The 22,822-nt window shown below is 44.3% G+C and overlaps 1 protein-coding gene across 2 annotated transcripts in view; it reads left to right on the top strand.

The window, feature by feature from the left end:
* The window catches only part of LOC144492971 (interferon alpha/beta receptor 2-like), a 42,778-nt gene extending 30,774 nt beyond the window's left edge, over positions 1-12,004 (top strand). Inside the window, exons 5-8 of one of the 2 annotated variants that reach the window (XM_078211698.1) lie at positions 458-633; positions 2,578-2,740; positions 4,995-5,128; positions 11,040-12,004. In XM_078211698.1, the coding sequence (XP_078067824.1) occupies positions 458-633; positions 2,578-2,740; positions 4,995-5,128; positions 11,040-11,720 (1,154 nt within the window). In that variant the 3' untranslated portion in view covers positions 11,721-12,004. The remainder of the gene's footprint in view (positions 1-457; positions 634-2,577; positions 2,741-4,994; positions 5,129-11,039) is intronic. The other variant, XM_078211700.1, reaches the window with a different exon arrangement.
* Positions 12,005-22,822: the final 10,818 nt, after the last annotated feature.

The following is a 22,822-nucleotide window of genomic DNA, read 5'->3' on the forward strand; positions in this document are numbered from 1 at the left end:
CCAAGGTTATGCTATTGTTTAGTTAAATATTGGAATTAGAAAGTCCTCATTGTAAGGAGTGCAGTTCCATTGGTAGGATCGATTAATGACACTGATGCACTATCAATCAAGCAAAGACTAGTTTGTATGCAAGAACAAATAGGCTTTTATTAGCAAAAGACTTGGAGCACACCCATGCCGATGAACTGGTCCAGAGACTGAGGCAGGGGGTGGGGAGCAGTCACCCTTTATACCTGGACCAGGGGGGGAGGAGTCCCAGGCAGGGCCGGCAGGGGCATGTCCAGGCATGTCACACACACACAGGCAATAAGCTAACAGTGGTTTACCACAGACACTGACCTTGAAAAAATATCTAACATATACATTGAGAGACAATGATGCTATGCTGCACTAATAACCTCCACATCTTTTCCAGATACTTCCACTTCATTCATGTTTTTTTTTGAATTTCATACAGCCATCCTGGGTCCTCCGCTAATTAATATAACGAGCCATGTTCAGACTATCAACATCACTCTTGATATGCCTCTGACTCCACACAAGGATAAGGATGAGTCAATGACAGTGCAGAATATTGATTCGACATTAATTTATATTCTTACCTTACTCGACAAAGACGGCAAAAGACTTGCGGTAATTATTAACAATTGTTTATTCTATACTGGCAAGATTATTTTAATAATGTTTCAATTAAGATGCCAGGCATATGCATAATGTAAAACATAACGATGTTTTCAGATTGTATGTTACATGTAAATAGGCTTGTTAAGTGTCCATTCACTCAAAACAATTATGCCACAAGGAGGAACAGGGACTTTGCAGTCATTAAAACAGCCTATCTGCTCTACTATTCAAGATCTAATTGGAACCAAAATCCACTTTAAAAATGTTGTTTCCTTTACTGTATTCCCAGTAACCTAACCAACATTTGTCCCTCAGGCACCATCATTAACAAACAGGTCATCTGGTCAATTGCCTTGTTAATGTTTATGGGAATGCACTTGTGTTTAAAAATTTAGTTAACCCCATCGACAAATGTTATCCCTGCATCTGCGCCATACTGGATATGAACTGGTCACAAAAAAAAAGAAATGAGGTGAAGATTCGCCTTAAGCTAATTGAATGTTGTGACAGGTTTATGGGTCTGAATGGTCTACTTCTGTTCCATGTCCTTTAGTTATTTGAGTAAATATCCATGCCACGTGCAAGATGTTGGGCGCGTGTTCACCTATCTGATAGCAATGTGGTACTTCACACATTCTGTTCTGTTCTGTCTGGAGACAATACACATCTCTTTAACCTGTGTTTAATGTTCCCTCCACCCACATTGTCTGTACCTTGAAGACCTGGCTGGCTGTAGGATTTGCATTCTAATCAGTATTCTGCAACTTGATTTTGTCTGTTTGCACTGTTTGAGAGCACATTTCCACTCCATCTGACGAAGGAGCAGTGCTCCGAAAGCTTATGGTATTTGCTACCAAATAAACCTGCTGGACTTTAACCTGGTGTTGTGAGACTTCTTACTGTGTTCACCCCAGTCCAACGCTGGCATCTCCACATCAGTACTTCACACATAACAGGGTTACATACTGATTTGATTTATTATTGTCGCACGTATTAGCATACATGAAAAGTACTGTTTTTTTGCGCGCTATATAGGCAAAGCATACCGTTCATAGAGAAGGAAATGAGAGAGCGCTGTGTTACAGTTATAGCTAGGGTGTAGAGAAAGATCAATTTAATGCAAGATCGGTCCATTCAAAAGTCTGATGGCAGCAGGGAAGGAGCTGTTTTCGTGTTGGGTGGTGCATGACCTCAGACTTCCCATCACAATAAGCTGATATAAGGGATGGGAAATATAAGCTGTTCAACTGGGCTCTAAGGCTGCAAAGTTGGATCAAAAATGCTGATAAACTGTTCTCGTTACATCAGACCATTCACACGATTTAGAAAATTGGGACATCATGATTAAACATTATTTTTAAGGCTTTATTTTCACTATTAATACAAGAACAGAGTTTTGTGATGATACATTTACTTTACTGATTTCTGCAGTATAAATAATTTGTATCATCACTCTGTAAATATCTACATTTCTGCAGTCCATAATTGTTGCATGTAATGTCCGAGTGAGGGCGAAATAGGAACAGAAAATGGTAGAAATATTCAACAGATCTGGTAGCAATTGTGGACAGAGAATGGGTGGGATTTTTCAGCCTTTCCCGCTGGTGGGATCTTCTGGTCCTGCCAAAGTTGACTCCCACTGCTGGTTCTCTGATGGTGGGACGGGCGAACCACGCAAGTTGCCACTGACTTTGGTGGGACCAAAGAACCTGCCAGCGGCCAATGGTGAGCTGCCTCTTCCGCGAGAAACCCCTCTGGGAATGGCAGATGTTTCTGGCCAATGCCTTTCATCAGCTACTCTGCTCCTCTTTCAACAGATGCTGCCAGAAGCACTCCTTACATTTTCTGATTTTAATTTAGATTTTGAACATCAACAGTAGTTTAAGGACTATTATTGTTTCATGATTTGCTGTATTGTATATGTTAGATTCATGACTGTGCTTGCCCCACCAGTTGGATACAGTAAGACCTGATGACTCTGGGAAAGGATATTATCAATTTGAAAATCTAAAATCCAAGTCTACATACTGTGTTTCAGCAAGGTTCTGGTCAGCAGCAAATAAACACACTAAAGATTCAGTAAAACTCTGCACAATTACCTCACCCCAAAATGCAGGTAATTAATCTTTGTTTTCCTATCTATTTATGAATTATGATGAATAATATATTTTTCTCGATAATATGTTGCTTTAAAACATGCTGTCAAAGCTTTACATCTTGTACTCATCAGGATAGATTTGCACAGGTATCAAATGTCAAAGAGAACAACAAGTTATACTGTACGAGAAGAGGGTGCTGATTGGTTGGCTCTTGGTGCAAGTCTCCCCAGAACTGTTATATATTTAAGTGGTTGCAGATTGCTTTAAAAGCTGAGCACATGATTTGATGATGATGTCATTAGGCTGCTGTCTTGCTTTCAGTTTGTCCTCTGTACAGGCAAGAGGTCCTAGAATAAGTCTGTTGTTAGTTTGAATCCACAATGTGCAAACCGCAGCTTTTCTTTGTGTTAAAACCCACAACCCCTAAAATAGTTAGAACCCATTACACTCATCCCAGTTGCAAATCCAATCCCCAGCAGCTGGAGGCAGCCCATGGGTGCCTGGGCCAGCTGACATCTCGTCCATTGCTGGGTAAAATTGCAGAAGGGTAGAGGGCGGGTGGGTGGGTGTCAGGAATGATGCCATTGGCATGTGCCCAATTTTACAATTTCACCACCCCCTGCCCCTAGATGAGGGGCATAAAATGCAGCCCTTTACTCCGACAAGAGAGAGTGACTACAATTGGAATCTGGTTTAACTGACTTGGCTGGAACTTCAATTTATGTTAATTCTTTCATGAGCTCTGGATATTCCAAAATCTTCCCATCCAATGCAGTGTAGTCACTTTTGTTATGTAGGGAAGCCAGGCACATCTGCACACAGTGCAATCCCAGAGTCATTAACAAGATATTTCACCAGATAACCTGTTTTTCATGATTATGTTTGAGGGATGAGTTTTGGTTCAGACACCAGGTGAATTACTTTGTTGCTCTTTAAGTAGTGCAATGTGATCTTTCATACTCACCTGAGAAGGAATGTGTCCCCTCCAGCAGTGAAGCACTGAAGTATCAGCCTGTACTGCCTGGAAGGGGAATTCATTTCCTTTAAATGTATTTTCTCATTGAGAGTTTCCATTAAGGCTCTCAGTAACCTTTAGATTTTTTGGGGGGGCAATGGATTTTAAAAACACCTTTTCAGCAGCCATCTTAAATTGTTACCAACTGAGACATTTTGTCGTGGAGATACGGTGGGTAGTGGGCGTGGTGCTGGGTTTAAACTTCCAGACCCACTGTGGGTGGAGTGGGGGGTAGGGCAGGGTGAAACATCCCGATATCAAGGAGTTGAGCCCAGATTTTCTGGTCCAGAAGCAAGGACACTGCCACTGTGCCCCAAGGCCTCCAGGAAACCTGGATGTCGGGATTTCTTTGCACACTGAAGATTCAGTCTGCAGGGTAAGTGGCTGATCCCTGCTGTCGCTGGGCTTCGGTGAGGATCTGATCCTGAGTGGGAGGGTGAGATCAGAAATCATGGTGGCGTCAGAAGCCTTGGATGAGTTCAGAGACCCCAATGGAGAGATTGGATCTTGGGACTTCTAAAAAGATTTTTATTCATTCTTAAAGTTTCAAAGCCAATCCTCAGAATGGACCAGGCAGACCCGAATCTATTCCTTGCTTGCTCGACAAACCAAATTCAAATTGAATCCAATTCATTATCCCCACAAGAGAGACAAACAAGATCCAAACTGACATGATAAGGCATCACACCCCATCTTGGGTTTGATCCAAGGCTTGATCTTGGCCAAAAAGCCAGGGGGATGAATTGGAAGTCTTGGTTTGGCGGACGTTGTTGGTGAAAGTGGGAGGTCAGAGGCCTCTTCTGAGACCTGGAAAACCCAGCGATCCAAGGTTATAATATTCAAACTGCCAACCTCCCTCCCAGGAACCAGTTGGCTGCTCGTTACCATTAAAACGAGGTGGGGGTCAAGATTCACTTGCCATTGAATAAAAATAGCCCAGAACTTTGTACATAAACAGATTCAAGGTCACAAAATTTACAAGAACCTATTAAATGTAACTTTGCAACAGTATATGAAATGGTTGTAATGTTAGAGGTTATCAATGTATCTACCTAATTACTCCCAGTAACGATCAATACTGCAAACTATCTATGAATAATGGCAATCTATTCAATTTGGCATCCAAACTGAAGAAAGCAGTAGAACGTGAATCAGAAGAAATGATTTTGTTTTGTTATTTTCTGGATATCGTCTCCATTTATGTGCCTAAATAGAGGTCATAAATTTGTTGCCTGTGTTTTCTCTTCCTTCACCAGACATACTTTGGATTGCTCTTTTGATAGCGGTGCTAGTTTTCATTGGCGGCGCAAGTCTCTGCTGTGTTGTGGTTTGGATGTTGAGAGAATTTACTTACCTGTGTTTCGCAGAGTCAAAACTTCCCAAATCCCTGGTATGTAATCACTTTGTGCTCTAGCTATCCACACTTGGTCATTAGGAACTATTACATAGAAACTAGAAACAGGAGTAGGCCATTTGGCCCTTCAAGCCTATTCCACCCGCCATTCATTTTGATCATGGCTGATCATCGAATTCAATATCCTGATTCCCCCTTCCTCCCATATCCCTTGATCCCTTTGGCCCCAAGAGCTATATCTAATTCCTCCTGGAAATCAGATGTTTTGGCCTCAACTACATTTGGTGGGAGTGAATTCCACACATTTGCCACCCTCTGGGTAAAGAAATTTCTCCTCATCTCAGTTCTAAAAGGTTTACTCCTTATCCTCAAACTATGATTCCCCAACCATGAGGAACATTCTTTCTGAATATACCCTGTCTAACACTTTTAGAATTTTAAACGTTTCTGTGAGATCCCCTCTCACTCTCCTAAACTGCAATGAATATAATCCTAACCTACTTAATCTCTTCTCATATGACAGACCTGCTGTCCCAGGAATCAACCTGGTAAACATTTGCTGCATTCCTTCTATAGCAAGCATATCCTACCTCAGATAAGGACACCAAAACTGCACACAATACTCCGGGTGTAGTCTCACTAATACCCTATACAATGCAGCAAAAAATCCTATCTTTATACTCAAATCCTCTCGCTCTGAAGGCCAACATATCATTTGCCTTCTTTACTGCCTGCTGTGCTTACTTTCAGCGACTAATGCATGAGGACTCCAAGGTCTCGTTGAGTATCCATCTCTCTCAATTTACACCCATTCAAGTAGTAATCTGTCTTCCTATTATTGCTACCGAAGTGGATAACCTCATTTCTCCACATTATGCTGTATCTGCCTTGTAGATGTCCACATACTCAGCCTGTCCAAATCACGCTGTCTCATAAAATTTGATGTGGTTTGGGGAACTCCACTCTTCCGATCAATCACTAAATTTCTCCAATGAGGTAACTGAAACTTGAAGCTGAGACAGATTCCAACCTCAATCACAGCCGGGGTAGGAGTCCAATAACTTCAATTGCCATTCATCTGTCTCTGCTGCAAATTTGGGCTGGATTTGTTAAACACCTTGATTACGACCTTTCTGGCTGAAAAGTTGGTCGTAAGTCCACCCAGGATAGAGTTGGTTGCATCCGTTTTGTGGCAAGGGGTTAATTGGGTCAGGGCTAGAGGCCACTTCCCCCCACACACACACACCATCCCTCTGGGAGGTTTTGCCTTTGATAGCCACTAGCCAGTCTGTTGGCGTGGCAGCTCAGCAGCATCAGGGGTGGCCACTGCTGGGACTGCAAGTGATTCCGATCCAATGGAAGATTATGGGCGCCAATGCCCTTGGAACCTAGTGCAAGGAGGAAGAGAGGTTGGTGTGTTACGAGGATCCAGAATGAAGCGGATGATCAGCAGTGTTTAAAGAGCATGTTTTGATTAACAGTTTTGTTATTCTGCTGTGATTGATTGGAATGTAATGTAGCACTTGTGTCCAGCTGGCACAACAAGAAAAACAGGCTTCTGTGTGTGTTTGTGATCAACATGAATGCAAGCAGCTTGTCACATGTCATTGTACTGATGTATGAGGAAATGAAATCCAAGCCAAGCAATGCTGATGGGCGGGGCATTTGAAGAATTTCACCCAGTGACGATGAAGGAACAGCAATGAACGTTTAGTGAGAGAATTTCCGATCATGAGGACTAGGCAGCCAATGGGTGTTATGACTGATATATTAGAACACCTACAGTGCACAAGGAGGCCATTCAGCACATCAAGTCTGCACCAACTCTCTGACAGAGCATCTTACCCCAGCCCTATCCCCGTAACTGCACGCATTTACCCTGCTAATCCCCCTAACCTACACATTTTGGGACACTTAAGGAGCAATTTAGTATGGCCAATACACCTAACTTGCACATTTTTGTGGGAGGAAACCGGAGCACCCGGAGGAAGCCCACGCAGACACAGGAAGAACGTGCAGACTCCACTCACAGTCCCCCTACGCCAGAATCGAACTCTGGTCCCTGGTGCTGTGAGGCAGCAATGCTAACCACTGTGCCACCTGACTGGGGAGGGTGCCAGAGATTATGAAGCTACAAAAGCATCTAAAGTCAAGGAAAATAATTCTAAACTGAAGTATCAGATAATCATCAATGTTTTGGCTGTGTGGTAGTTTATGATGGATAGATAGTTACCTGGCCCAGAAAGTATTGGAGATATTGAGTCCAATATTTACTAGGGTGGGATTGCCAAGACTGGATTGGTGGGATAGAGTCTTGGTCTGCAGTGAATGTATTTTTGAACAGGTTCCCTATCCAGAAGCCAAGCTGATTGATACTTCTGGCTCTGTGGGATGATGAATGCTGCATAAGAGATTCAGCAGTTCCAGGAGAAACTTCCATATCTGCTACTTGGGGTAGAGATTGCATGGTTGGGGGTGAGGGAGTGATGACAGAGCATAATTTGGATGGGGGATACTGGTGATTTGAGGCAGTATGGGGATGCCACTGAAAGAAGTTTGACAACACCAGGTTAAAGTCCAACAGGTTTATTTGGTAGCAAAAGTTTTGCTACCAAATAAACCTGTTGGACTTTAACCTGGTGTTGTCAAACTTCTTACTGTGTTTACCCCAGTCCAACGCCGGCATCTCCACATCACGATGCCACTGATGGCAGGGGTGGGTTGGTGAATGCACAGGGGCTGATGATGTCAGAGAAGTCACTGGTAAAGAGGGGCGGTTGAGTTTTGGTATATGGCTCACTGGGTGAAGGATTGTGGGGAGGGTTAATGATGTATGAGGAAGTAACTATAGTGGAGAGGCCAAGTGATCACAGTGCAGGGCGGTATTTACAGGAGTGGGGTGGGGCCAGTCATCTAGCACAGTGAGGTGAGTGATCACATTCTCCTGCCTGCTCTCCCATGTTTTACTTCATTGCTTGGCCAGGAAAGCACTAGCTGCTATTGACAATGCCCCCACCCTAGGTCCTGGATCCCTGAGCCACCCAGGCCACAGATAATGGGAGGAGATTGCAGGTTGGAGTCAAAGGGTGGGGTGGGGCGATTGGAGGGGGCTCTCAGCAGGTTCGCACCTTCCTGATGCCAGGTCCCTCAATTACACACTGAATTCCTTTTGAATGAGAAACTCCCACCCCCACTGCCCAGGAAACCTGTAAGAAACCCTGACAGTATTTACTTTTCAGCCTTCTCACGTGGCCAGTCCACTGTCTGCCATTGGTGGATACCAGCAATGGGATGGCAGCATTGTGGGATATCTTTCCTGTTACCGTCGTAATTGGAGCCAAAGCTTGAAAATGGTAGGGTCCCCACCTGCCATCCTCCTGTCCCATTAAATGCCCTCTCCTAGCCACCAAATATGCTAAGTAAGAAGTTTAACAACACCAGGTTAAAGTCCAACAGGTTTATTTGGTAGCAAAAGCCACACAAGCTTTCGGAGCTGCAAGCCCCTTCTTCAGGTGAGTGGGAATTCTGTTCACAAACAGAGCATATAAAGACACAAATTGAGTTTGTGTCTTTATATGCTCTGTTTGTGAACAGAATTCCCACTCACCTGAAGAAGGGGCTTGCAGCTCCGAAAGCTTGTGTGGCTTTTGCTACCAAATAAACCTGTTGGACATAAAAGTTACTCACAAGGTTGAAACTCTCGAGATAAAGTTATTCACTCTCAAGACTGAAATCCCTGAGATAAAAGTTATTCACGCAAGAATGAGAACTCTTGAGATAAAAGTTACTCACACAAGAATGAGACTCCCTGAGATAAAAAGGTATTCCCAAGAATAAAACCCAATGAGATAAAAGTTACTCACAAGAATGAGACCCCCTGAGATAAAAGTTATTCACAAGACTAAAACCCCCGAGATAAAAGTTACTCACACAAGAACGAGACCCCCTAAAATAAGTTGCTCACAAGTACGAGACCCCCCAGATAAAGGTTACTCACAAGCATGATACCCCTGAGATAAAAGCAAATTAAAGTTGGAACTTTTCCATTACTAAATATGTTTTAGTAAGGCTATTAAAATTTAATAATAGAGTAATTTAGAATGTCAATTTTCCCCAAAAAATATTTCACTATAGTTTACAATAGAAATAGAACATGGCACCTTTAAAGGAAAGAAACCTCCCAACGTACTTCACAGAAACATTATCAAATACACCTGTTGGACTTTAACCTGGTGTTGTTAAACTTCTTACTGTGTTTACCCCAGCCCAACACCGGCATCTCCACATCATGACCACCAAATATGCCCCAAGGGTGGGCATTAAATTTACTGTGTCCTCCTTATCACTTGCTTTCCCACCTATCTTTGCAACATTTGCAAATTTGGGTACAAACACAGTTGGCCCCTCATCCAAACCATTGATTGAGATTGTAAATAGTTATGGCCCCGTCATTGATCCCAGTGGCACTCCACTATTTACAGTTTACCAAACTGAAAATGACCCATTTATCCTGACTGTTTGCTGTTAGCTAGTATGACAGAAGGTTTAGAGGGGACATGAAGAAAAGCTTTTTCAACCAGAGGGTTGGTGGTTGAGGCTAAAACACTGAACTCGAGATACCTGGATCTGTATCTGAAGTGCTGTAACCTGCAAGGCTACGGACCAGTGCTGGAAAGTGGAACTAAAATGAGTGGCGTTTCTTTTTTCTCTGGCTGGCACAAACCCGATGGGCTGAATGGCATCTTTCTGCCCTATAAATATTTGCGGGTTCTATGATATCTATTGGTTCCCCTAAATCTGCCCTATTTGTTATATCATGAAAGAGTTCGAATACGTTTGTGAGAACCTACTTCCCTTTCATCCAATTGGGCAGAGTCAACATGGTTTTATTATTATTTTTTAAATATTCTGTTACTACTTCCTAAGTAATGGATTCTAGCGTTTTCCCAAGGACAGGTGTTGGCCTATAGTTTCCTGCTTTGTCTCTTCTTCCTTTCTTGAATAGGAGGATTACATTTGTGGTTTTCCAGTCCACTGGGATCTTTCTGGAATCTAGGGAATTTATGATGATTACATTGTTATATCGATTAAACCTTTGCTGCATTCCTTCTGTAGCAAGCACATCCTACCTCAGATAAGGACACCAAAACTGCACACATTACTCCAGGTGCAGCCTCACCAATGCCCTGTACAATGGCAATAAAACATCCCTATCCCTATACTCAAATCCTCTTGCGTTCAAGGTCAACATACCATTTGCCCTCTTTACTGCGTACTGTACGAGTGAGCTACTTCCAGTAACTAATGCACATGGACACCAAGGTCTCGCTTGCTGAATAACCACCCCTCTCAATTTACACCCATTCAAATAATAATCTGTCTTCCTATTTTTGCTACCAAAGTGGATAGCCTCACAATTATCCACATTATACTGCATCTTCCATGTGTATGTCCACATACCCAACCTGTCCAGATCACACTGAAGTATCTCTGAGTCCTCCTCACAGCTCACCCTCCCATCAACTTTTTATCATCTGAAAATTTGGAGGTAATATGTTTAGTTCCATCGTCCAAATATATAATGTGAAAAGTTGGGGTCCTAGCACAGATCCCTGCAATACCCCACTAGTTACTGCCTGCCAATTGGAAAAAGACCATATATTCCAACTCTTTGCTTCCTGTCTGCTAATTTGTCTCCTTGTTGAAGCTCTTACTATTTGTTTTTATAGGTTCTGCAAGTTACTGTCATAATTATCATTGCCCCCTCTTTGTTCAAAGATAGGGAGGGATAATTCACCATGAACACAGTCCCCTAGCATCTATTGTATTGATGAACATCGGATCACAAATCCAGTTGAACCTTTGTTCAGAGGGTTGCGCTTTTTTCTCGCAAATGTTCACACCAATAACCACTGAAGCTAAGGACATGTCTTTCTTCTCTGAACAGGCCATTATTTCTGAGGACTTGCATGTGGACCTACATTGCAAGGAACTGGATGAGAATCTAGAAGGTGATCACATCTCGTTCATTACACATGACGATCGCTCAAATGATCATCAGTTGGAATATCAGGGCACTCATTTTGCCAGCAAATTGCAGCTCACGGATGAGAGTGTTTTCTATGAAAGTAATGGTTTGAGTACCGGTGGCTATGGGCACAGGAGCCTAATGAAAGAAACCGACATCTGCAAGTATAAGGGTATCGGCTGCCTTCTTCCTTACATGCAGTCATCCATTGAAAATGAAGACAGTACAAGCTCCGTTCAGCAGAACAGCCCTGGAACCCCTGTCCTCCATAATTTACAATGCAAACCAGTTTCCAGTTCAAAAGACACTGAAGAAATGAGAAGCTGCAATGCTGATGAGTATGACCCAGCATTAAAGACTTTGCAACACAGTCTTACTTTACAGGAAATTCATGTAGAGACCGTGAACATGGAGTTTTGGAAATGGGCAGATGTTCCTCTGAGTTCAGTAAAACTTTACTTCAATGGTGACTCTGAAAAGGACAGTGAAGTCAGTTCGTGTGGTGATGAAACATTGGAATTGTTGAGCACCGATGACTTGTGTTCCCAATTGACTCACGACTTAACAGCAGCTACTGATCAGTCTCTAAACAGCAAATGAGAAAATCCAAGTACAATCTATAAAACTACCTCAAGTAATAAGTGACTGAGTTTTGGAACAGGGGTCAAAAGCCAAGCTCTCATATCTCAGGCTAAAAGTATATAGTTCTCTGGACATGAGTCACATTGGAAATTGGTTTGAGATCTACCAATGGACTGAAGTTTGGGCTCATTTTGAACCAGAAAGCATCATTATATTCCTATTTTCAGGATGTTTCAACCAATCAAATTATAAGAAATATTCCATTTTTTTTCTAATTAAAAATTTTTTTGTTTTTCTAAAGTGATATTCTGGATGTGTCTTGGAAGAAATAGTTTAGGCCTATCATTAAGAGTATAAGAGGTCTGTGTCACTTTTTAAAATGTTGGGGTGAATTTTCCCGTTCTGCTCCCATGGGAATCGTAGTGGATGGGGGACGGACCATAGAAAGGTCCGTTGACCTCGGGTGAGATTTTCTGGTTTCGGGGCGAGCGTGGCTGGAAAATCCTGCCCGTAGTTTTTCAATCTCTGGTGCCAAAATTGGCGACAGTGCAGCTTATTCAACAAAGTGAACATGATTCACTTGAGAGAAGGTATCAGCTATTTGACAAGGATGGTGTTACAGCTGCACCTCTCAAGTTCCACATCAGTACAGTACCAATAGGGATAGGAGAGGAAACCATTCTCCAAAACCCTACTGTAATAAGTCTTCAGAGGCAGAATTCCCTTCACCAAAATCCCTTTATTTACAAACTCTAACAGCAGTACACAGAGTGCTCGCAGTTAGCAGTCTATCTCTGGGGGGGGTCAGAGTTACTGACACACCTGATTAAGTACAAGGCAAAGACTCCCTGAGTGGCCCATCAATTGGAACGTAACCAGGGAGTTCATACTCCAATAGGCCAATTTCAATGGCCTGATTGAAGTCATTACACCTACCCAAAGGGCAGTGAGAGGAACAGGAATGATCCAGTTCTGGTATCTATATTACTGGTCCAGTTCAGTTTCTGGCCAATCATAACCTCCAGGTGTCTATAATAAGGGAATTCAGTGGCCATGATGCCATTGAATGTCAGGAGATTTGGTTCGATTCTTTTCTTGTTGGAGCTGATCATTGCCTGGCACTTATATGGCATGTATGTTATTTTCCACTTACCAGACCAAGCCTGAACGTTGTCCAGGTCTTGCTGCGTATGAACCTTGACTCCTTCAATATCTGGGGTGTTGTGAATGGTGCTGAACATCGTGCAATCAGTGAATGTCCCCACTTCTGGCCTTTTATAATGGAGGGAAGGTTATTGGTGAAGCAACAGCAGATGTTGGGCCTAGGATACTACCCTGAGGACTGAGATAATTGACCTTCAACCACCACAGCCACCTTCTTTGTTCTAGGATTAACTCCAACCAGTGGGTAGCTGCCCCCCCCCCCCCCCAATACCCCTGATTCCCATTGACTTCACGTTTGCTTGGGCTCCTTGAGGGGAGTCACTCTCCCCTCTCCTCTTGAGTTCAGCTCTTCAGCCCATGTTTATACCAAGGCTGCAATGAGGGCTAAGTGGCTGTAATGGAACCAAAGCTGAATGTCAGTGACCAGCTTATTTCTGTCTAAATGCTACTGGATCACACTGTCAGCAAGACCATCTATCACTTTGCTCATAATCGACAGGAGGCTGGGGCAGCAATTGGGCTGGATTCATTTCTCTTGCTTTTGTGGACAGGATAGGCCTGGGCAATTTTCCAAATTGTCAGAAAGATATTAGTGTTGTAGTTGTACTGGAGCAGCTTGGCTAGGGGTGCGGCTGGTTCAGGGGCATAAGTCTTCAGTACTGTTGCTGGGATGTTGTCAGGGCCCACAGCTTTTGCAGTAACCAATGCCTCCAACCATTTCTTGATATCATGTGGAAGGAATCAAATTGGTTGAAGATTGGAATAAAAACAGAAAATGCTGCAAATCCCCATCAGATCTGGCAGTTGAAGCTTGGAACCAAATGTTATTTCGAGAGAACTGGAATTCTAGCAACTATTGAAATGACAGAAATTGAACTGTATTTCATAAGACTGAAGATTGGCATCTGTGGTGATGAGAATCTCAGGAGACCTCATCCATGTACCATGGCAGTGATAGATCAATGCAATATCTCTTTTTATAGATCTGGCAATTATCGGAACTCATTTACCTGCAACCATATTATAGTCAGCAGCAAGCAATGAGCACTTAAAGAAACTGCTTCTAGAAATGACAAAACAAAAGCAAGCAGGTAACTTTGCTGAGAATTCGCTGGTTCGAATAAGGTTATTTTTACATTAATAATAAAGCTATAAAATATTGTTCCTTTTATGAACCATTTTACAAAGCAGTATTAATGTGGTATGAGAAGAAACATAAAAGACAAAGGATATATTGTGACTTCTGTTATGCACTTTACTCCAGATCATTTCAAACTTGACCTCATGTTATGACTGGTCCCTGGGCGAGGTGCCTCAAATTTGTTAACCAGGACAAGGTTCCACAATTTGTTATCGACCGGCTGAGATACCTCCCAAAGTTTTATCCCCAGTGTGAGGAGGGATGAACTGGCTTCCAGGTCAATCTAAAAAAGATCCATTTTCCCAGTCCCAATGTTTCTGTTTTAAAAGGTGTCAATTTAAGCAGGCTTTCTGGAGTTAATAATGAAATGAGTTTATTGACTAAGGACAAGAAAATGACAAAAAAAACTAGTGTATAAACAGTCAGATCGATTAGAGGTGAGAATTGAGTCCAAAGTTAGTAAATTGTAAAATAAAAAGATAAACTAAGCAGCCATTGATTCATGAGGAGTAGATGATTGCGGCTGTTGTGATTCAGAATTTCAGTAGGCCAATGGTTGGCTTTGAGATTGTAATGACTCACGAAGCCTGACTGGAAAGGAACATGGTTGATTACAGAATGCAAAGTTAAACCACTATTGTGGTGTGTACGCACTACTCTGTGCCATTCTGAGTGATAAAGCAAGAAAGGCAGCCCCCAAAAACAAAGCACAAAGGAAACTTAAAACATCAAATCCAAAGGTGATTAAAGGGGTCAATAATGCACTTCCCGTAGTGCCCAATGAGCACGGAATGCCTCAATGGTGCCCGCGGACACCGCATGGTCCCTCTTCAGGGACATCCAGCTGTGAATGTAGCCGCCGTGGAGGGGCAGACAGTCGGGTTGGACGACACCCCCCCTCAGTTGCCCACTGCCTGAACTTGCTGATGCCAAGTTTGGCCAGGCCCAGGAGCATGTTCACAAGAAGATCCTCTTCTTTCCCTGCCTCACCCTTCCCTATCACCGGGGGCCCATAAATCGGGGCTGAAATGCAAACAAAACAGTGATAAAAGACTTCTTTAAATAACTGAAAAAGGAGTGCAGTCTAAAACACCCTATGTAAATGTGGTCAACCGACTCCACAAGACCACAAAAAAGGGCAGTCTTCTTGGGACCCGTGAGCCAGTGCAATCTGACATTAGGGATGTCGGTCAACATGTTATGTCAAGGCATGTCCGGGTGAGGGCAAGGAAGTGTGCAGCACCCCATGCAGTGCCAAAGGGCACGGAGAGCATTTCTGTGAGGTGGCTCAGGCTTTGGGGTTCCAACCCTGGAGGTAGGCGGGGCAGAGGGGGGTATTGGGGCCAATGTGTAATTCCACCTGAGCAGGGGTGCAGTCGGACAGGATTCCACTGCATAGCTGTGCCTCCTCGAGACCACATGAAATATTCCGTGTCTGAGCCAACTTGTGGGGTGTCATCCAGCCCACTCCTCTGCCACCCAGCACGTCCCTGATGCTGGCCACCCCAGCAACCACAACCCATCTCTCCCCTAACCACTTGAAATGGTATTGGTGGAGGAGCGGATCCCTGAACAGCAGCTCCCGAACGACAGCCACTACTCCAGACAGGAGAGAACTGTGGTGCAAGGTGACCGTATCCCAGACTTTCCTTGTAAGAGATGAGCAACACCTGCAAGGAGTTCCCTCAGGTCTATGAACAGGAGCTACACATCATAATTCAGGCCACGCACCTGACGGAAAGAATGAGTTGCCAGGGCACACCATTGAGGAAGGGGCTTGGTGTAAAGTATCGCTGCAGGGTTTGAAGGTGGAAGGTTGGCACCTGGGTGCGAAGGCACACCAGCGCCTGACCGCCCTCCCTAAGTGGGAGACTCAGAACCTCAGCAGCAATGCAAAGCAGCCTTTTTTCCGAGAAAAATTGCACGAGCCTTCTCTGGATGTTTGTGGCAAAATCAGGGGGAGGGGTCAAAGTGACCAGCCGGTACCACAGCATGGAGGCAATCAGCTGGTTTATGATGAGATCTGGTTTATGATGAGAACTCACATTCGGAGCAGTGCTGTCCAGGTGAGTGGTGACCTTGGCTCATGCCAATTCGCCGGCCAGGATTCCTCAGCTGGTAAAGATGGACTCCCAAGTAGAGGGGGCTGGTCCTGCTCCAGATGAAAGGCCTGTGCCCCTTTTGGGAGGGGGTTCACCTGCCATAGGCTGATCGGGAGTCCAGGACACTTAGCCTGGTTGATCCTGGCAGAAGACGTGGCAGAATACACAGTCTGGCACTCACATATCCACCGTAGGTCAGCTGGATCTGTGAGCATGAGGAGCCAAGAAGTTCCTCAGTCCACAGGTGGGAGGACTTCAGCCCAGAAAGGGCCTGGTTTCAATGTCCAAAGATAACACCTGCAGCTTCACTTCGCACCCCTGCAGCTAGTAAGCAATTTGAGACAAAACAAGCCTTCCCCCCCACATCCAACAATCGCCAAATCCCAAAGAAAAGCAGGGGCAGCATGCTTTGACTCTCTCCTGATGGGAAATGAGTTAGGGCAGGTGATGGATGTGAATGTGAGGGAACACTTTGGATCCAGTGATCATAATGCCATTAGTTTCAACCTGATCGTGGATAAGGATAGATCTGGTCCTCGGGTTGAAGTTCTGAACTGGAAAAAGGCCAAATTTGATGAAATGAGAAGGGATCTGGGAAGTGTGGATTGGCACAGGCTGTTCTCTGGTAAGGATGTAAATGGAAAGTGGGAGGCCTTCAAAGGAGAAATTTTGAGAGTGCAGAGTTTGTATGTTCCTGTCAGGATTAAAGGCAAAGTAAATAGGAATATGGAACCTTGGTTCTCGAGGGAGATTGTATCACTGATTAAGAGGAAGAGAGAGTTGTATGAAATGTACAGGCAGCAAGGAACACATCAGATGCTCAAGGAGTATAAAAAGTGCAAGAAGCTACTTAAGAGGGAAATCAGGAGGGCTAAAAGAAGACATGAGGTTGCTTTGGCAGACAGAGTGAAGGAAAATCCAAAGAACTTCTGTAGGTATGTTTAGAGCAAAAGGATAGTGAGGGATAAAATTGGTCCTCTTGAAGACCAGAGTGGTAGACTGTGTATGGAACCAAAAGAGATGGGGGAGCTACTAAATGGTTTTTTTGCATCCGTATTTACTGAGGAAACGGGCATGGAGTCTACGGAAATAGGACAAACTGGTAGGGAGGCCATGGAACCTTTACAGATTAAAGGGGAGGAGGTGCTTGCTGTCTTGAGGCAAATCAGAGTGGATAAATCCCCAGGACCGGACAGGGTATTCCCACGGACCTTGAGGGAAGCTAGTGTTGAACTGCAGGGGCCCTGGCAGACATATTTAAAATGTCAGTATTCACGGGGGAGGTGCCGGATGATTGGAGGGTGGCTCATGTTGTTCCGTTGTTTAAAAAAGGTTCCAAAAGAAATCCGGGAAATTATCGGCCAGTAAGTTTGACGTCGGTGGTGGGCAAGTTATTGGAAGGTGTGATAAGGGATAGGATCTACAAATATTTGGATAGACAGGGACTTATTAGGGAGAGTCAACATGGCTTTGTGCGTGGTAGGTCATGTTTGACCAATCTATTAGAGTTTTTCGAGGAGGTTACCAGGAAAGTGGATGAAGGGAAGGCGGTGGATGTTGTCTACCTGGATTTCAGCAAGGCCTTTGACAAGGTCCCTCATGGGAGGTTAGTTAGGAAGGTTCAGTCGCTAGGTATACAGGGGGAGGTAGTAAATTGGATTAGACACTGGCTCAATGGAAGAAGCCAGAGAGTGGTTGTGGAGAATTGCTTCTCTGAGTGGAGGCCTGTGACTAGTGGTGTGCCGCAGGGATCGGTGTTGGGTCCATTGTTGTTTGTCATCTGTATCAATGATCTGGATGATAATGTGGTAAATTGGATCAGCAAGTTTGCTGATGATACAAAGATTGGAGGTGTAGTGGACAGTGAGGAAGGTTTTCAAAGCTTGCAGAGGGATTTGGACCAACTAGAAAAATGGGCTGAAAAATGGCAAATGGAATTTAACGCAGACAAGTGTGAGATATTGCACTTTGGAAGGACAAACCAAAGAAGAATGTACAGGGTAAATGGTAGGACTCTGAAGAGTGCAGTTGAACAGAGGGATCTGGGAATACAGGTACAGAATTCCCTAAAAGTGACGTCACAGGTGGATAGGGTCGTAAAGAGTGCCTTTGGTACATTGGCCTTTATAAATCGGAGTATCGAGTATAAAAGTTGGAGTGTTATGGTAAGGTTATATAAGGCATTGGTGAGGCCGAATTTGGAGTATTGTGTACAGTTTTGGTCAGCTAGTTACAGGAAGGATGTAAATAAGATTGAAAGAGTGCAGAGAAGGTTCACAAGGATGTTGCCGGGACTTGAGAAGCTGAGTTACAGAGAGAGATTGAATAGGTTGGGACTTTATTCCCTGGAGCGTAGAAGATTGAGGGGAGATTTGATAGAGGTGTATAAGATTTTGATGGGTATAGATAGAGTGAATGCAAGCAGGCTTTTTCCGCTGAGGCTCGGGGAGAAAAAGACCAGAGGGCATGGGTTAAGGGTGAAAGGAGAAAAGTTTAAAGGGAATATTAGGGGGGGCTTCTTCACGCAGAGAGTGGTGGGAGTGTGGAATGAGCTGCCGGATAAAGTGGTAAATGCGGGATCACTTTTAACATTTAAGAAAAACTTGGATGGGTTCATGGATGAGAGGGGTGTGGAGGGATATAGTCCAAGTGCAGGTCAGTGGGACTAGGCATAAAATGGTTCGGCACAGCCAAGAAGGGCCAAAAGGCCTGTTTCTGAGCTGTAATTTTCTATGGTTCTATGATGTTCTTTATCCCCCTCCTCATGCAAATTGTGGGGCCTCTGGGCCTCCAGGCTTGAAGGCCCCTGTGGCCCAGGCCTCTCACTTACTCGCTCTCTCACTCTCCCCCTCCAATCAGCAGGTCTTCTGTACAATGGCTCCCAGTAGACAGGAACAACAGTTCCTCCTCCTCGTAGCTCCTCCCAGAACAACAGTTTGCAGTTGTTTCAATCAGCAGCTCACAGCTGCTTCACTTGCGGCGGCTCTGTTTCAGCACCTTTCGCAACAATTCACAGCTCCTTCACTTGCTGCTGCTCCTTCACGACAGGAAGTGGAATCGGCAGCAGATGCTACCATTAGTCCTTACCTAGGATGACAGTTCAGCAGGCCCATTCTTGGACCTGCCTTCTAAAAGGCTCAGTGAATGAATTCCAACTGGGTAGGCCACTGCCTGTTACCAGGGGAGCTGATACAAGCCCCACAGGGAGATCAATCAGTGATTCCCCATGGATCTCATGGGGGTTATTACAAGATTCCACTAGCACTGACTTCAGCAGGTGAACAGTCAACTTTGACATGCTGCTGGCTCCTTCTTCGGTGTGACACATGTTCAAACACCCCAACATTGGTTCACACACTGACACACACACACATACACACACTTGGAATTAGCTTTTTTTTATCCCATTTTTTGTATGATCTTGGAAGGCAAACTCCACAAATGTCTGGACTTTGTGCACAGAATATCTGTTGATGAGATGATACATTTCTCATTATGCCCCATAGTCTCAACTGGAAATGGCAATTCGTTTCTGTATGCTTCAGAAGTATCTTTGTCTGGGAACAGGGTGGTATTCCATTGTCTATCAGAGAGTTTCAACCTCCAACAAGTCGCTGACTATACACCCTCAACCACTTTTGGGCTTGTGTCCATATGAAAAAACTCTCGGGTCTTAGTTGAAGTCCAATTTTTCTGGATGTAATTTTTTCCTTCATTATTATGCCACTAAATATAATTCTGATTCCAGACTAAAATTGCAAAATGTTGAATCATATTCTCACTGAAGTTCAAATTTCTTTCTGCTGTTTTAGAAAGTCATTAGTACCATTATGTGTCTCAGAATCATAGAGATTTACAGCATGGAAACAGGCCCTTCGGCCCATCACACCCATGCCACCCTTTTTTTAACCACTAAGCCAGTCCCAATTGCCCGCATATCCCTCTGTACCTATCTTACCCATGTAACTGTCTAAATGCTTTTTAAAAGACAACATTGTACCCGCCTCTACTACTACCTCTGGCAGCTTGTTCCAGACCCCCTGTGTGAAAAAATTGCCCCTCTGGATCCTTTTGTATCTCTCCTCTCTCACCTTAAACCAATGCCCTCTAGTTTTAGACTCCCCTATCTTTGGGAACACCAAGGAAATAAAAATGTGAGTGAGCCTTGGCATGAATTCCACATTAGTATGTGGAAGAGAGAAATCAGGAGGGCAAAAAGGGGACATGAGATTCTTTGGCAGATGAGGCAAAGGAAAATTCAAAGAGATTTTACAAATATATATAGGTCAAAAGAGTATATAGGGAGAGAGTAGGGCCTCTTAAGGATCAACAAGGCCATCTATGTGCAGGTCCACAAGAGATGGATGAGATCCTAAATGAATATTTCTCATCAGTATTTGCTATTGAGAAAGGCATAGATGCTAGGGAACTTGGGGAAATAAATAGTAATGTCTTGAGGAGTGCACATATAACAGAGAAGGAAGTGCTGAAAGTCTTAAAACACATTAAGGCAGATAAATCCCCAGGACCTGATGAAGTGTATCCCAGGATGTTGTGGGAGGCTAGAGAGGAAATTGCGGGTCTCCTAGCAGAAATATTTCAATCAGCGACAGCCACAGGTGAGGTGCCTGAAAATTGGAGGGTGACAAATGTCATGCCTTTGTTTAAAAAAAGGCTGCAGGGAAAAGCCTACAGAAAGGATATTCATAAGCCAGAAAGCGTGCAGAAAAGATTTACTAGGATGCTACTGGGGCTTTGTGGTTTGAGTTATAAGGAGAGGCTGGATAGACTAGGACTTTTTTCCCCTGGTATGTAGGAGACTTCGGGGTGATCTTATAGAGGTCTATAAAATAATGAGGGGCATAGGTCAGCGAGATAGTCAATATCTTTTCCCAAAGGTAGGGGAGTCTAAAACTAGAGGGGTTAGGTTTAAGGTAAGAAATCTCACAACACCAGATTAAAATCCAACAGGTTTATTTGGTAGCACGAGCTTTCAGAGCGCTGCCCCTTCATCAGGTGAGTGGAGAGTTGGATTCAGAAACAGAGCATATATAGACATAGATTCAGTTGCAAGATAATGGTTGGAATGTGAGCATTAAGAGGTAATCGACTCTTTACAGGTACAGACAATGCGAGTAGAGAGAGGGTTAAGCACAGGTTAAAGAGGTGTGAATTGTCTCAAGCCAGGACAGTTAGTGAGATTTTGCAAGCCCAGGCAAATCGTGGGGGTTACAGATAGTGTGACATGAACCCAAGATCCCAGTTGAGGCCGTTCTCATGTGTGCGGAACTTGGCTATCAATTTCTGCTTGGCAATTTTGTATTGTCGTGTGTCGTGAAGGCCGCCTTGGAGAACGCTTACCTGAAGATCGGAGGCTGAATGCCCAGCATGTATGCCTAAGCCATCAGGGGATGCATTCGTCAGCCGCACTCACAAGACAGCCCCGAACCTCACTCAAACACAACGCAATGCCAACCACGCTCTCAAAACTAACCGCAACATTGTCATCAAACCAGCAGACAAAGGAGGGGCCACCGTCATACTGAACAGAACGGATTACTGCAAAGAAGTGTACCAACGACTGAACAACCAGGAACACTACAGACAGTTACCCGCAGATCCGACCAAAGAACACACCCGCCAACTCAACAGGCTGATTAAGACCTTTGACCCGGACCTTCAGAGCACCCTCAGTGCTCTCATCCCACATCCTCCCCTCGTTGGAGATCTCTACTGCATCCCGAAGATACACAAGGCCAACACACTCAGCCGTCCCATCATATCAGGCAATGGGACCATGTGTGAGAACCTCTTTGGCTATGTCGAGGGCATCCTGAAACCCATCATACAAGGAACCCCCAGCTTCTGTCACGACACTACGGACATCTTACAGAAACTCAGCATACATGGAGCAGTTGAACCAGGAACATTCCTCATCACAATGGATGTCTCGGCACACTACACCAGCATCCCCACGACAATGACATTGCTGCAACTGCCTCAGTACTCAATGCTGACAACTGCCAATCTCCAGATCCAATTTTACAACTCATCTGCTTCATCCTGGACCACAACGTCTTCACCTTCAACAACCAGTTCTTCATCCAGACACACGGAACAGCCATGGGGACCAAATTTGCACTTCAATATGCCAACATCTTCATGCACAGGTTCGAACAAGACCTCTTCACCACACAGGACCTTCAACTGAAGCTTTGCACTAGATACATCGATGACATTTTCTTCCTTTGGATTCATGGTGAACAATCACTGAAACAACTACATGACGACAACAAGTTCCATCCCACCATCAGACTCACCATGGACTACTCTCCGGAATCGGTTGCATTCTTGGACACACGCATCTCCATTTAAGGACGGTCACTTCAGCACCTCACTGTACCGCAAGCCCACGGATAACCTCACGATGCTCCACTTCTCCAGCTTCCACCCTAAACACGTTAAAGAAGCCATCCCCTACGGACAAGCCCTCCGTATACACAGGATCTGCTCAGATGAGGAGGAACCTAACAGACGCTGAAAGACACCCTCATAAGAACAGGATATGACGCTCGACTCATCGATTGACAGTTCCGACGCACCACAGCGAAAAACTGCACTGACCTCCTCAGAAGACAAACATGGGACATGGCCAACAGAGTACCCTTCATCGTCCAGTACTTCCCCGGAGTGGAGAAGCTACGACATCTTTT

The sequence above is a fragment of the Mustelus asterias genome, chromosome 4 (genome assembly GCF_964213995.1).
Source record: "Mustelus asterias chromosome 4, sMusAst1.hap1.1, whole genome shotgun sequence".
NCBI classification, from domain to species: domain Eukaryota; kingdom Metazoa; phylum Chordata; class Chondrichthyes; order Carcharhiniformes; family Triakidae; genus Mustelus; species Mustelus asterias.